Source organism: Diaphorina citri, unplaced genomic scaffold (assembly GCF_000475195.1).
Source record: "Diaphorina citri unplaced genomic scaffold, Diaci psyllid genome assembly version 1.1 scaffold2416, whole genome shotgun sequence".
NCBI lineage: Eukaryota > Metazoa > Arthropoda > Insecta > Hemiptera > Psyllidae > Diaphorina > Diaphorina citri.
The window spans coordinates 1-13,505 of NW_007379840.1; the positions used below are offsets into that span (position 1 = coordinate 1).

Consider the following 13,505-nt stretch of genomic DNA (forward strand, 5'->3'; position numbering starts at 1 on the left):
GGGAATCGAACCCGCGGCCTAGCGCTTACAAGGCAGATGCACTACCAACTAAGCTAACTAGGCTGGCTATGAAAGTTTTAAAGTTCAAATTTTTAATCGAATTTCTTTCATTGTAATGTAAACAGCAAAATGTTCAAACTTTCAAATTTCAAAAAGTTCAAATTTTTAATCGAATTTCTTTCATTTCAAAAATGTTGAGCCACAAAATCCACAAATAATGTTAATGGCATGAGAAAAACACGAGAGGGCGTGTGTGTTGATTTTTTTCAGTGTCGGAGCGCCACCAAAAAAAAAGAAAAAAAATACGAGAGGGCGTGTGTGTAGATTTTTTTTCAGTGTCGGAGCGCCACAAAAAAAAATGTAAAATTTAAATTTGCACGGAATTGTCATTGAAGTATTTGAAGTTGAGAAACGTCCAGCGTGGATAAAACTGGGACGGGTGACCGATATATCGCCGGATAATTGTCGATATATCGACGATATATCGCCAAAAAAATATATCGATATATATCGATATATCGACGAAAAATATATCGATATATATCGGTTTTCGATATATCGCAACATCCCTAGTCAGAACCCTATTCTTCAAAATTTGATGAAAACGAAGAAGATGATGATATAGAAGAGAGGAAGGGAAAAAATCCCTTTCAAATAAATGGACTGATGTCGCGATGTGGTCGCCAATTTTGGTACTTTTTCCGAAAAGAGTACTTTATCATCATTATCACCACCAAATTCGTACTACGAATAAAATACAACGTACAACAGAACTCCGTATACGGATACATATAAATATAGGTACTGATGCTAGAGAATTTATAGTACTATAGTATGAAATGAAAGATATACAGCTAAGAAAGTGGTACGAAAGGTACAGTCAAGAGTCTTGCAATCTGACCATCTTTTACATCTCCTTGAAGATGACCAGACTGGACATCTTCGGTCTCTTTGGCCCACTCTCTCTCTTAGGTTACAATCTGGCGATTGGTTGGCAACAGCAATTGAGTTCTTCTCCTCCATTCATTCCGATTTTGAGCTAGTCGCTTCAGCTCCATATAGTTCTGGCATCATATATCGGTCTCAAAAATTCACAAGTGTCTTGGCCCAGCTACTCACCACCTGGTAGACCTAACAGGTACGGCTGAAAAGTTCCGTCTATCAGGTCTACCTGATAGTGAGTGGCTGGCCTAAGCGAATTTGACGAAGAAGAAAAAGCTCAAAAGGAACTAGTGGTTCTCAAAACTTTACCTTTCTCCTCAGGTTCCATTAATTATTTATATTACTTATACTCGTATATCAAAATTATTATTATTTTAAAGCGGTCTCTTCCCGATCCCTGATGTGCCGCGTCCATTTTAGTTTAGGACTATTGCACTGCCTTTACACATGGTTATTGACTCTCCCCCATTTCAAACACTCCTGATCCTGTAGGTATCCTAAATATATGAGTATATATGATGAGTATATGTTGAATCCACTGAAGTGGAAATGGGGACTCCGAAAGGACGTAATGTAGAGAAATGTGGGGTGACCACAAACTGAAATACTGAAAAGATGTAACTATAACTATGAATCTGTCAGTATTTTGCTGTGCATATTCAAATAAAATGGAAAATTCAATGAAGAATATAATTGGGGAAAATATGAGTAACTTTGAAACGTAGAGGTTAAAAAGAGGGAATGACCAACTTTTCTCGAACTTTTAACGAGTGAGAAAAAAAGGTGTCAAAGTTTTCATGGTATTAAGGACAGTGTAAATGGTAGGTCGCTATAGAGAGGATAAAAAGAGGGAATGACCAACTTTTCTCGAACTTTTAACGAGTGAGAAAAAAAGGTGTCAAAGTTTTCATGGTATTAAGGATAGTGTACCTAAATGGTAGGTCGCTATTAAAGTCACGGATGCGCGGATAATTTATTTTGTGTTAGCATTAGCATATAAGGGACATTCCTTTCAACTACTAAGGTCATAAATCAGGTTTTATGCTTCATACCTATTTCTTTTAGATATTTTTACTTTTTTCCTTAAGGATTTCAATCCAGCTCCTCAACTGTCTAAGTACAAGAGGCTGCGCAGGAACCTACATCCTCTCCATCAATGTTTGACTTATTCAAATACCATCCACGCACGATGTTGCTTCATAAGATTGCTGACTTAAGGATGCAATGTTGTCAGAACCCTATTCTTCAAAATTTGATGAAAAAGAAGAAGAAGTAGAAGAAGAAGAAGAAGAAAAATGAAGATGATATAGAAGAAAGGAAGGGAAAAAATCCCTTTCAAATCAATGGACTGATGTCGCGATGTGGTCGCCAATTTTGGTACTTTTTCTAAATAGAGTACTTTATCATCATTATCACCACGAAATTCGTACTACGAATAAAATACAACGTACAACAGAACTCCGTATACGGATAGGTACATACGTATAAATATAGGTACTCGTGTTTGATTTCATCGCTTTGCTCGTTCATTGATGCTCGTTGCTCTATGCTCTATGCTCGCCGCTCCACTGTGTTCTTAGCCTTAGGTTGCTAGAGAATTTATAGTAATAGGTACTATAGTATATGAAATGAAAGATATACAGCTAAGAAAGTGGTACAAAAGGTACAGTCAAGATATAGGTACGACAAAATAATAACAAATAAATAAAAACAAGATACCGATTCCATTATTTATTTTTCTCTTTTTAGAGAAAAAGTTTGCCAGCTTCCCGACGACTATAGATGTGAAGATAAACTTCTCAAACTATACTAAACAATATTGTTTCAAGTTTGTTTTATCATATAAGTTTTCTACCTCTTCGATCCCTGGAATAAATAGAGACAAAATTGCTGTTAGTTCAGTGTTCGATCCCTGGAATAAATAGAGACAAAATTGCTGTTAGTTCAGTGTTCGATCTCTGGAATAAATAGAGACAAAATTGCTATTAGTTCAGTATTCGATCCCTGGAATAAATAGAGACAAAATTGCTGTTAGTTCAGTGTTCGATCCCTGGAATAAATAGAGACAAAATTGCTGTTAGTTCAGTGTTCGATCCCTGGAATAAATAGAGACAAAATTGCTGTTAGTTCAGTGTTCGATCCCTGGAATAGAGACAATTATTATTATTTAAAGAGGTTTGATCGAGGGAACTGTAACTGCTAGGATCTTATCGTCCCGAAATCGAAGAGAGAAGGAAAAAAGGATAGGAGAAAGCCAGCTGTTCTGAGAACGAACATTATCCCTTTAGGCGGAAATCGAAACCCGCTTACAAGGCAGACGCGCTACCGACCGAGCTAACTAGGCTAAGCAATGAGATCTGTACAAATTTTGTCGAAAGTTTCGAAGAGAGATCTTTTTCCAAGTTTTCCCATCATCTCATCATAAGTTTGTAGAGAAGTTTTTTTAAAACAAAGAGAACGCAAAACATTTTATTATTTCGTTATTTATTCTATTTCCCTAAAAAACCCTTTTGTGCGCGTAAGCACTAAGCATGTTTGCATTGTTTATTTCTAATAACATTTTGTTCTAGTTTCAGTCTTTGATGATTCATTTTTGTTGCATTTACATAAATTTGAAAATATTGTATTCCAAGTACCTACTTGATTTATCGGTCATTATTTCATGTTAACTTTGTTATTATTACATGTTCATTTTTTTGTTATTAGGTATTTCATGTTAATTTGATCATTATTTCATGTCATATTTATATAATGTCCATCTTTATTTCTTGTTATACCTATTTTTTCATGGTACCAATCCTAAAAGTGAGCTAATCAATGGCATGTAATAAATTTTACTTTCTCTTGTCGTAAAGAGAGAAATAATTTAGATAGATGCCCCATTATTTCTTACGTAGGTAATGTATTATTTTCAGCTAAAAACAGGAAGCTAAAAAGAAGAAGACTTAGAGAGAAATAATTTAGATAGATGCCCCATTATTTCTTACGTAGGTAATTTACTTTCAGCTAAAAACGGGAAGCTAAAAAGAAGAAGAAGAAGAAGAAGAAGATTTTTTTCTAACTACCTACCATGTTTTCCCCTCATTATTACTCATTTGTATTATTTTGCGTGGGAAATTGGCTTTTGCACACCATTCCAGTCATAAAAGAAGATAATGTTTTCGAACAGCTTAGAGAGAAATAATTTAGATAGATGCCCCATTATTTCTTACGTAGGTAATTTACTTTCAGCTAAAAACGGGAAGCTAAAAAGAAGAAGACTTTTTACTTTCTATTTTTTCTAACTACCATTTTTTCCCCTCATTATTACTCATTTGTATTATTTTGCGTGGGAAATTGGCTTTTGCACACCATTCTAGTCATAAAAGAAGATAATGTTTTCAAATATGTAGCTCCCGAAACTTTTCTTTTTAACAGATGTACAACAAGCTTGTGCTCGTGCCTTCAAATTAACTTTGCTCCAAGTTGTAATCATTTGAGATAAGATTTTTTCCCTTCAAACAATACCTAAAACATTATTTTTTATTGTTTTCTTTTTATTCCTTTCTTTGCTCCAAGTTGTAATCATTTGAGATAAGATTTTTTCCCTTCAAACAATACCTAAAACATTATTTTTTATTGTTTTCTTTTTATTTCTTTTTCTTCTTCTTCTTCTTCTTCTTCTTTCCGAGAACAAAATGGCTTAAATAAAGCTCAAAGGCTGCTTTTGAAACCAACTTGAAAATGTTCTTAACTCTTAAGCAATTCCCCGTCATTCCTTGATGTGATCTGAACTGATGTCTTTTCTACCTATTTCTTCTTGTCCTTCTACTGCCCTGTTTCTATTCTTCCTCAGTATAGTATACCTATTTTATCCTTTCCTATTGGTTACATTACTTAATGTTAACTGAACCATTTTTATCTCCGGCTCGGTCGTTATTCAAGGACAAATTTCCGCTACTTAGGACTTTATTTGACGAAGAAGAAAAAGCTCAAAAGGAACTAGTGGTTCTCAAAACTTTACCTTTCTCCTCAGGTTCCATTAATTATTTATAGTACTTATACTCGTATATCAAAATTGAAGAATAATGGAAGGAAAAATCGAGGGAAAGAGAGGAAGAGGTAGAATGAGATTCGGGTTAATAAGTGATGTGAAAAGAGGGAGAAGTTACCAGGAGATGAAAGAAGATGCGCAGGACCGTGAGAAGTGGAGGAAACTCGGTTGATACTTGTCTTTTAGACAGATTTACAATTATGTATCAAAATTGTCCATGACCTGAGTTCGAAAAATGTCCGTTTTGGCCCAATCCCACCATTAATGGGAAAATAATGTGTTACCAGGAGATGGAAGAAGATGCGCAGGACCGTGAGAAGTGGAGGAAACTCGGTTGATACCTGTCTTTTAGACAGATTTACAATTATGTATCAAAATTGTCCACGACCTGAGTTCGAAAAATGTCTGTTTTGGCCCAATCCTACCATTAATGGGAAAATAATGTGATTGTCTCCAGTGAAGAATAATGGAAGGAAAAATCGAGGGAAAGAGAGGAAGAGGTAGAATGAGATTCGGGTTAATAAGTGATGTGAAAGGAGGGAGAAGTTACCAGGAGATGGAAGAAGATGCGCAGGACCGTGAGAAGTGGAGGAAACTCGGTTGATACCTGTCTTTTAGACAGATTTACAATTATATATCAAAATTGTCCTCGACCTGAGTTCGAAAAATGTCCGTTTTGGCCCAATCCCACCATTAATGGGAAAATAACGTGAAAAAAACTGCTTCCTCTCTTGTTCCAGAACGAGCTCACCAGAAGGAAAGACTCCTCGGATCTCCTTCAGGATTTCGAGCACAACACTCCCTCATCTCCAAGCAAGAAACATTTGTTGGGCGGCAAGCTATATCCATTTGCCGTCGTCCTGAGGTTGCGAGTTTTACAAGTACTCATCTCCAAGCAAGAAACATTTGTTGGGCGGCAAGCTATATCCATTTGCCGTCGTCCTGAGGTTGCGAGTTTTACAAGTAAGAACAAGACAGAATAGAATATTCCTTGTTTACTCCCGAAGTCTAAACAAGGTCTTATATATTTCATGGGTGTGTTCATAGGTGTGAGTAGTGTAGAAGTAAGTGTTATTAGTTCACCTTGGCGGTCAGGTATTCTAAAGGTACAAACACACCACTATCACGTCACGTGAGCTCACGTGACGTCAAAGTAGTGTAGCTGTCCTGAACGAAATTATCTACAATATTATGGGAAAACTTTGAACTACATCTTTCTAACTCCCCATGAGCACACGTGACGTGATAGTAGTGTGTTTCTACCTCAATATTTATATGTAGGTACCTATAGGTATGTGGGTTTTACCCTCTATTTGGCAACAATTACAACAGCGTTCCTCACATTAACCTCACCCAGGCTGACTAGGGTCGTTTAAAGCCCAGAGAGCAATGGCCCAGATGGTCACCCGTCCGGATACCAACCACGCTCAAAGTTGCACGTCAGTGATCCTTCGGGAACTGGTGCATTCAATGTACTATCCCCGCTGCTCCTGGTTCTAGCTTAGACGTGAAAAACAGTTACTGCAGTCTGTCGAAGTATATCGATCGAACTGCAGAAACCGCTAGTTAGGGCAATATTATAGCCATGAATATCCTTCTCTCTTCGATTTCGGGACGATAAGGGCTCCTTTGTTACAGTTCCCTCTATCAAACTTCTCGAAAAAATAAAGTTTCAAGCTTTTAAGTAGCTTACTGAAATTTTTTCGCTGCTACTGATGCACAAGCACAATTTGTAAATATGTATTTACCTATTACCTACTCAGATATAGATTGGGACTAACCCTGTAAATATGTACATAAATACGTAGGTACATACTATTACTATGGCATACCGGCCTACTCAGATATAGATTGGGACTAACCCTGTAAATATGTACATAAATAGGTAGGTACATACTATTACTATGGCATACCTACTATGTACATATGTTGTGTATAAAGTTAGAGGTCAGATTGATAGAAAGGAAACTTACGAAGTTGGAGTGGTGAGACCCACTTGAAATTTCAAATTCCATTACCTTAGCCTAGATTGTCTTTTCATTTTCAATCCTCAAAGTCTTGCAATCTGACCATCTTTTACATCTCCTTGAAGATGACCAGACTGGACATCTGCGGTCTCTTTGGCCCACTCTCTCTCTTAGGTCAGTCTTGCAATCTGACCATCTTTTACATCTCCTTGAAGATGACCAGACTGGACATCTTCGGTCTCTTTGGCCCACTCTCTCTTCATTTTCAATCCTCAAAGTCTTGCAATCTGACCATCTTTTACATCTCCTTGAAGATGACCAGACTGGACATCTTCGGTCTCTTTGGGCCCACTCTCTCTCTTAGGTTACAATCTGGTGATTGGTTGGCAACAGCAGTTTAGTTCTTCTCCTCCATTCATTCCGATTTTGAGCTAGTCGCTTCAGCTCCATATAGTTCTGGCATCGTATATCGGTCTCAAAAATTCACAAGTGTCTTGGTCCAACTTCTCACCATCAGGTAGACCCAACAGGTACGGCTGAAAAGTTCCGTCTATCAGGTCTACCTGATAGTGAGTGGCTGACCTAAGCGGCACTAGTGGTCAAATAGTCGAATTTCAGTCCATTTACCACACTCTTGTTAACACTCAAGAGGTGGCAAGAGGTCTCTTGTTTCCTGAATTGATTGAATTTTCGTACTTTTGTAAGCAGTCGGTGTTCTTACAAAGTTTGCTGAATTTTCAATGTAGGTAATCACTTTCAAGTCTTTCAATAGTTTCTACCTGGTTATCTTACCTATACTAGATGTTGTTGGTTTTGTCCCGGGCTGTCGAGTATGTATTTATGTAAGGCTAAGTCCACACAGAGTCGACACCGTCGAATGACCGTCTATCGACGTTCTAATCCAAATTTGAAATTCCATGAATTCAGGTCCATCCTAAAATAAATACTAAAACATGAGTCCATTGAACTTTCAATGTAAGTTTTACGATCCTTCCAAGTTAGGAAGTCGTAAGTCGTAAATTTCAGCTTTTCTGTTGTGGCTTGGAGTATTTTCGTTTTTAATGATTCCGGCGTAGAGGGTCAATCCGTCCATCTTTTTTTGTAAGTTTTATGACAAGACGCTGTTCTCGTGAGATTGAGGTCTTTGCTGTTCCCAAACTCTGAGTCTCAGATAAGATGTCCCTACGGCTTACGCCCGGCACTCTAAGGGAAGGTCTTTAAGGCCTACTCCTAAGGTGGTTTGTTTCATTATTTGTGTAAGACAAAAGGGTTTATTTTTATTATGTAGACTTCTATAAAGTTCTATAAACCCTCCTGCATCTCCCTGAAGCAGATCTCCATCCCTTCTCCCGGGAGGGAGATGGATGGTTGAACTGAGCCCGAAATTTCAAACACGAGAGATTCGTTCTCAAATTTGAGAAAGAATTGATTTTGAGAATTCGCCACTGGTTTGGTGAGTCCAAATTTTACACTGACTCCAAACGAAGGTAAAATAGCTGACAAGTTTAATCCTGATGAAACACAATAATAAGTTTACGTTCTTTCTACGCCAGCCTTTTCTCCCTCTCTCTTTCTGCTCTTTTTTCTCTTCTTCCTCTTGTTCTTATTCTCTTTCTCTCCCTCCCTCTTTCTCTCTCCCTTTCTCTCTGTCTCCCTTCCTCCCTTTTTCCTATTCTCTTTCTTTCCCCTTCTCTCTCTCTCCCTTCCTTCCTACAACCGTGATCCTGGTAAAAAGACCTTTAATTTGATATATAGGTCGACCAGGTTTGGATAACTCCTTCTATGGGGACAGACCGACCGACAGACCGACCGACAGACCGACCGACAGACAGACGACACCGAAGCGAATACAATAGTCCGTCCACTATACCTTTTATTATTAGTAATAATAAAGGAAGGACGGACTAAAAACACAATTTCTTGTTACTTTCCTTATATCCTATAGGAAGGAAAGAAATGTATTTGATGTTGGGTTTATTCTTGACGTTCTTAGAACGGCTATTTCCCTCGATAAGGCGCCCTGAGGAATCATGGATTTGTTTGTTCTTGTTCTTCAATAACATTCCCTTTCTTTCACTTTACAAACATTTCACTCCAAATTTCCCTTTCATTTTGCCTTTCCATTTCTTTTCATTTTCAGTTTCCTTTGCATCCAAATCCTTGGTGTTTTGTTTGCTTTTATCTTTTCAAGATTTTTTCTTCTTCTTCTTCTTTTTTATGTATTTATTTACTCACCTGTTCTCTTGTTCTTCTTCTTCCCTATGTAGATATTTCTTTGTTTTCTCTATTCTCTTCCTCCTTCATCTTATCCACTTTCAAGTCCTTCTCTTCTTCCTAATTTTCTTCTCTTTCTCCTCCCTTTTCCTATTCCTATTTCAACTACTTCTTCTTCTCCTCTGTCGAGTTTTTTTTTCTCTCCCTCCTAATTTTCTTTCCCACTTCCATAAGTCCTTCTCTTCTTCCTAATTTTCTTCTCTTTCTCCTCCCTTTTCCTATTCCTATTTCAACTACCTACGTCTTCTTCCCCTCTGTCGAGTTTTTTTTTCTCTCCCGCCTAATTTTCTTTCATAGTCTGAATTCTTATAGTCTCTCTTCCTGTTCCGTTTTTCACAATGCTAAACATAATGCGTCGTCTACAGAAATCACTCTTTCCTTCTTTCTATTTGTCACGAGAAAAATAGGGATACGAAAAAAAGGAATATGAATGAAATGGAGATGGGGAAAGAGAATGAGCTTGAGGAGAGGGAGATTTTTATCAAGGAGAAAAAGATGAGGAAGAAAAAGAAGAAGAAGAAAAAGATGAAGAAGAAGGAGGAGGAAGAGGAGGAGATTAAGGATAAAAATAAAAGATACTATACCTAAAAAAAAGAATACCGAAATTGAATTGAAAGGTTATATCTTTCTATTTTTTGTCTTTCGAAATTTCTAATCAAGTTTGACTAGGTCTATGGGTTTGCCTGAAAGGCATAGTTCCGAAGAAAATGTATGTAATAGAATAAAAAATGAAGGAGTAAGAAGAAGAAGAAGAAGAAGAAGAAGAAGAAGAAGAAGAAGAAGAAGAAGAGACGCATTTGAAAAGGAAAAATGAGAATGTAGACTCGTAGAGGATAAAGAGTGAAACTCTAAAGAGGATAAACTTTATATGAAAAGCTGGAGACAAAGGAGAGGGAGAAGATAAAAGAGGATTCCCAAACTCTGAGTCTCAGATAAGATGTCCCTACGGCTTACGCCCGGCACTCTAAGGGAAGGTCTTTAAGGCCTACTCCTAAGGTGATTTGTTTCATTATTTGTGTAAGACAAAAGGGTTTATTTTTATTATGTTTGTAGACTTCTATAAACCCTCCTGCATCTCCTTCCCAAACTCTGAGTCTCAGATAAGATGTCCCTACGGCTTACGCCCGGCACTCTAAGGGAAGGTCTTTAAGGCCTACTCCTAAGGTGGTTTGTTTCATTATTTGTGTAAGACAAAAGGGTTTATTTTTATTATGTAGACTTCTATAAAGTTCTATAAACCCTCCTGCATCTCCCTGAAGCAGATCTCCATCCCTTCCCCTCCTGGGAGGGAGATGGCTGGTTGAACTGAGCCCGAAATTTCAAACACGAGAGATTCGTTCTCAAATTTGAGAAAGAATTGATTTTGAGAATTCGCCACTGGTTTGGTGAGTCCAAATTTTACACTGACTCCAAACGAAGGTAAAATAGCTGACAAGTTTAATCCTGATGAAACACAATAATAAGTTTACGTTCTTTCTACGCCAGCCTTTTCTCCCTCTCTCTTTCTGCTCTTTTTTCTCTTCTTCCTCTTGTTCTTATTCTCTTTCTCTCCCTCTCTCTTTCTCTCTCCCTTTCTCTTTGTCTCCCTTCCTCCCTTTTTCCTATTCTCTTTCTTTCCCCCGATAAACTTGCCCCGGGCGGAAATCGAACTCACGACCTACTGCTTACAAGGCAGCTATACATCTCAAGCTAACTAGGTACCTAGCTACCTAGGTAGGCTGGTGTAGATGAGACCTTTGCAATCTACATATAGATTAGAACTTGTTTCTAAACACCGTACATTTTGTGCTCCACAGAAAACAGCACGGAAACTAAATGCGTATCCTAAATGATCTGAAATGATAACTGAAAGATAAAGCTAATGGGGCAATAGCTAAGGCTCCTTCTTCTGTTCCTTCTTTCTCTCAATTCTTCTATTTTGTCCAAAGCTATCAGAAAAGAACCGTTCTGGACTCTGGGATCGAAACTGGGTTCCCCCGGGCTAGACGCGTACAATAAATTTGTACCGTTCTGGACTCTGGAATCGAAACTGGGTTCCCCCCGGGCTAGACGCGTACAATAATTTTGTTAAAAACACAATTTCTTGTTGCTTTCCTTATCCTATAGGAAGGAAAGAAATGTATTTGATGTTGGGTTTATTCTTGACGTTCTTAGAACGGCTATTTCCCTCGATAAGGCGCCCTGAGGAATCATGGATTTGTTTGTTCTTCAATAACATTCCCTTTCTTTCACTTTACAAACATTTCACTCCAGTTTTCCCTTTCATTTTGCCTTTCCATTTCTTTTCATTTTCAGTTTCCTTTGCATCCAAATCCTTGGTGTTTGCTTTTATCTTTTCAAGTTTTTTTCTTCTTCTTTTTTTCTCTTTTTTATGTATTTATTTACTCACCTGTTCTCTTGTTCCTCTTCTTTCCTATGTAGGTATTTCTTTGTTTTCTCTATTCTCTTCCTCCTTCATCTTATCCACTTCCATGAATTTTCAATGTAGGTAATCACTTTCAAGTCTTTCAATAGTTTCTACCTGGTTATCTTACCTATACTAGATGTTGTTGGTTTTGTCCGGGGCTGTCGAGTATGTTTTTATGTAAGGCTAAGTCCACACATATAGTCGACGCCGTCGAACGACCGTCTCTCGACGTTCTAATCCAAATTTGAAATTCCATGACTTCAGGTCCATCTTAAAATAAATACTAAAACATGAGTCCATTGAACTTTCAATGTAAGTTTTACGATCCTTCCAAGGGAAGTCGTAAGTCGTAAATTTCAGCTTTTCTGTTGTGGCTTGGAGTATTTTCGTTTTTAATGATTCGGGCGTAGAGGGTCAATCCGTCCATCCTTTTTTGTAAGTTTTATGACAAGACGCTGTCCTCGTGAGATTGAGGTCTTTGCTGTTCCCAAACTCTGAGTCTCAGATAAGATGTCCCTACGGCTTACGCCCGGCACTCTAAGGGAAGGTCTTTAAGGCCTACTCCTAAGGTGGTTTGTTTCATTATTTGTGTAAGACAAAAGGGTTTATTTTTATTATGTAGACTTCTATAAAGTTCTATAAACCCTCCTGCATCTCTATCTCCAAGCAAGAAACATTTGTTGGGCGGCAAGCTATATCCATTTGCCGTCGTCCTGAGGTTGCGAGTTTTACAAGTAAGAACAGAACAGAATAGAATATTCCTTGTTTACTCCCGAAGTCTAAACAAGGTCTTATATATTTCATGGGTGTGTTCATAGGTGTGAGTAGTGTAGAAGTAAGTGTTATTAGTTCACCTTGGCGGTCAGGTATTCTAAAGGTACAAACACACCACTATCACGTCACGTGAGCTCACGTGACGTCAAAGTAGTGTAGCTGTCCTGAACGAAATTATCTACAATATTATGGGAAAACTTTGAACTACATCTTTCTAACTCCCCATGAGCACACGTGACGTGATAGTAGTGTGTTTCTACCTCAATATTTATATGTAGACGTCAAAGTAGTGTAGCTGTCCTGAACGAAATTATCTACAATATTATGGGAAAACTTTGAACTACATCTTTCTGACTCCCCATGAGCACACGTGACGTGATAGTAGTGTGTTTCTACCTCAATATTTATATAGTTTTTTTTTTTTTTTTTTTTTTTTTTAGTCCCCCAAAAAGTTATGTTCAGTAGGACCTCGATCATTTCAACTCCAAAATTCATTTTTTTCTATCTTTCGAAGGATATCCTATCTTATCAGATTAAAAGATCATAGAAAATGATCATTTCAACCTCGATCATTTCAACTACCCCCGGTCGGTCCCAATTAGTTGAAATAATCGAGGTTCTACTGTACCTACCTACTACCTACATAGGTATTATATGCAATTTCCTCCGTTTTCCATTTTGGGTCTGAGTGTAGGAAGTTTGCAGCTGGTCGAGTGCTCATAAATGTACTAACAGAGTAACACCCGCCAGGTATAAATCTATTTCTGGGCGAAATAAAAACATACATAGCTCCCCGTTACAAAACAAACCTCTTTCTCATATCCTGTCCAAAAGTCAACAGATCCGAATAGATTGGCTGGACAGTATTTTCCTTTCATTACCCGGAAAACGAGGAAGGAGAAGAAGGAAGAAGAAGGAGGAGGAAGGAGAAAGAAGGATTCAATAGAAAATGACCCCTATATATTTACTAAAAGGAGAAGAAGGAAAAGGAGGAGGAGAACGAAAAAAAAAGGAGAGAAAGAGAGAAGGTTCAGTATAGTCAATCAAGAATGACCTCTATTTACAAGAGGAGGTGGAAGGATGAAGAGAAGGAGGAGGAGGAGGATGA

At 37.8% G+C, this 13,505-nt stretch overlaps 1 protein-coding gene across 1 annotated transcript in view; it reads left to right on the plus strand.

Annotated features, from left to right (window-relative positions):
* Positions 1-5,715: 5,715 nt before the first annotated feature.
* The window catches only part of LOC108253631, a gene marked incomplete at its 5' end in the record, with an annotated part of 10,068 nt that continues 2,278 nt past the window's right edge, over positions 5,716-13,505 (plus strand). Inside the window, 2 exons of the mRNA XM_017447971.1 lie at positions 5,716-5,870; positions 12,258-12,357. Coding sequence (XP_017303460.1) covers positions 5,716-5,870; positions 12,258-12,357 — 255 coding nt within the window. The remainder of the gene's footprint in view (positions 5,871-12,257; positions 12,358-13,505) is intronic.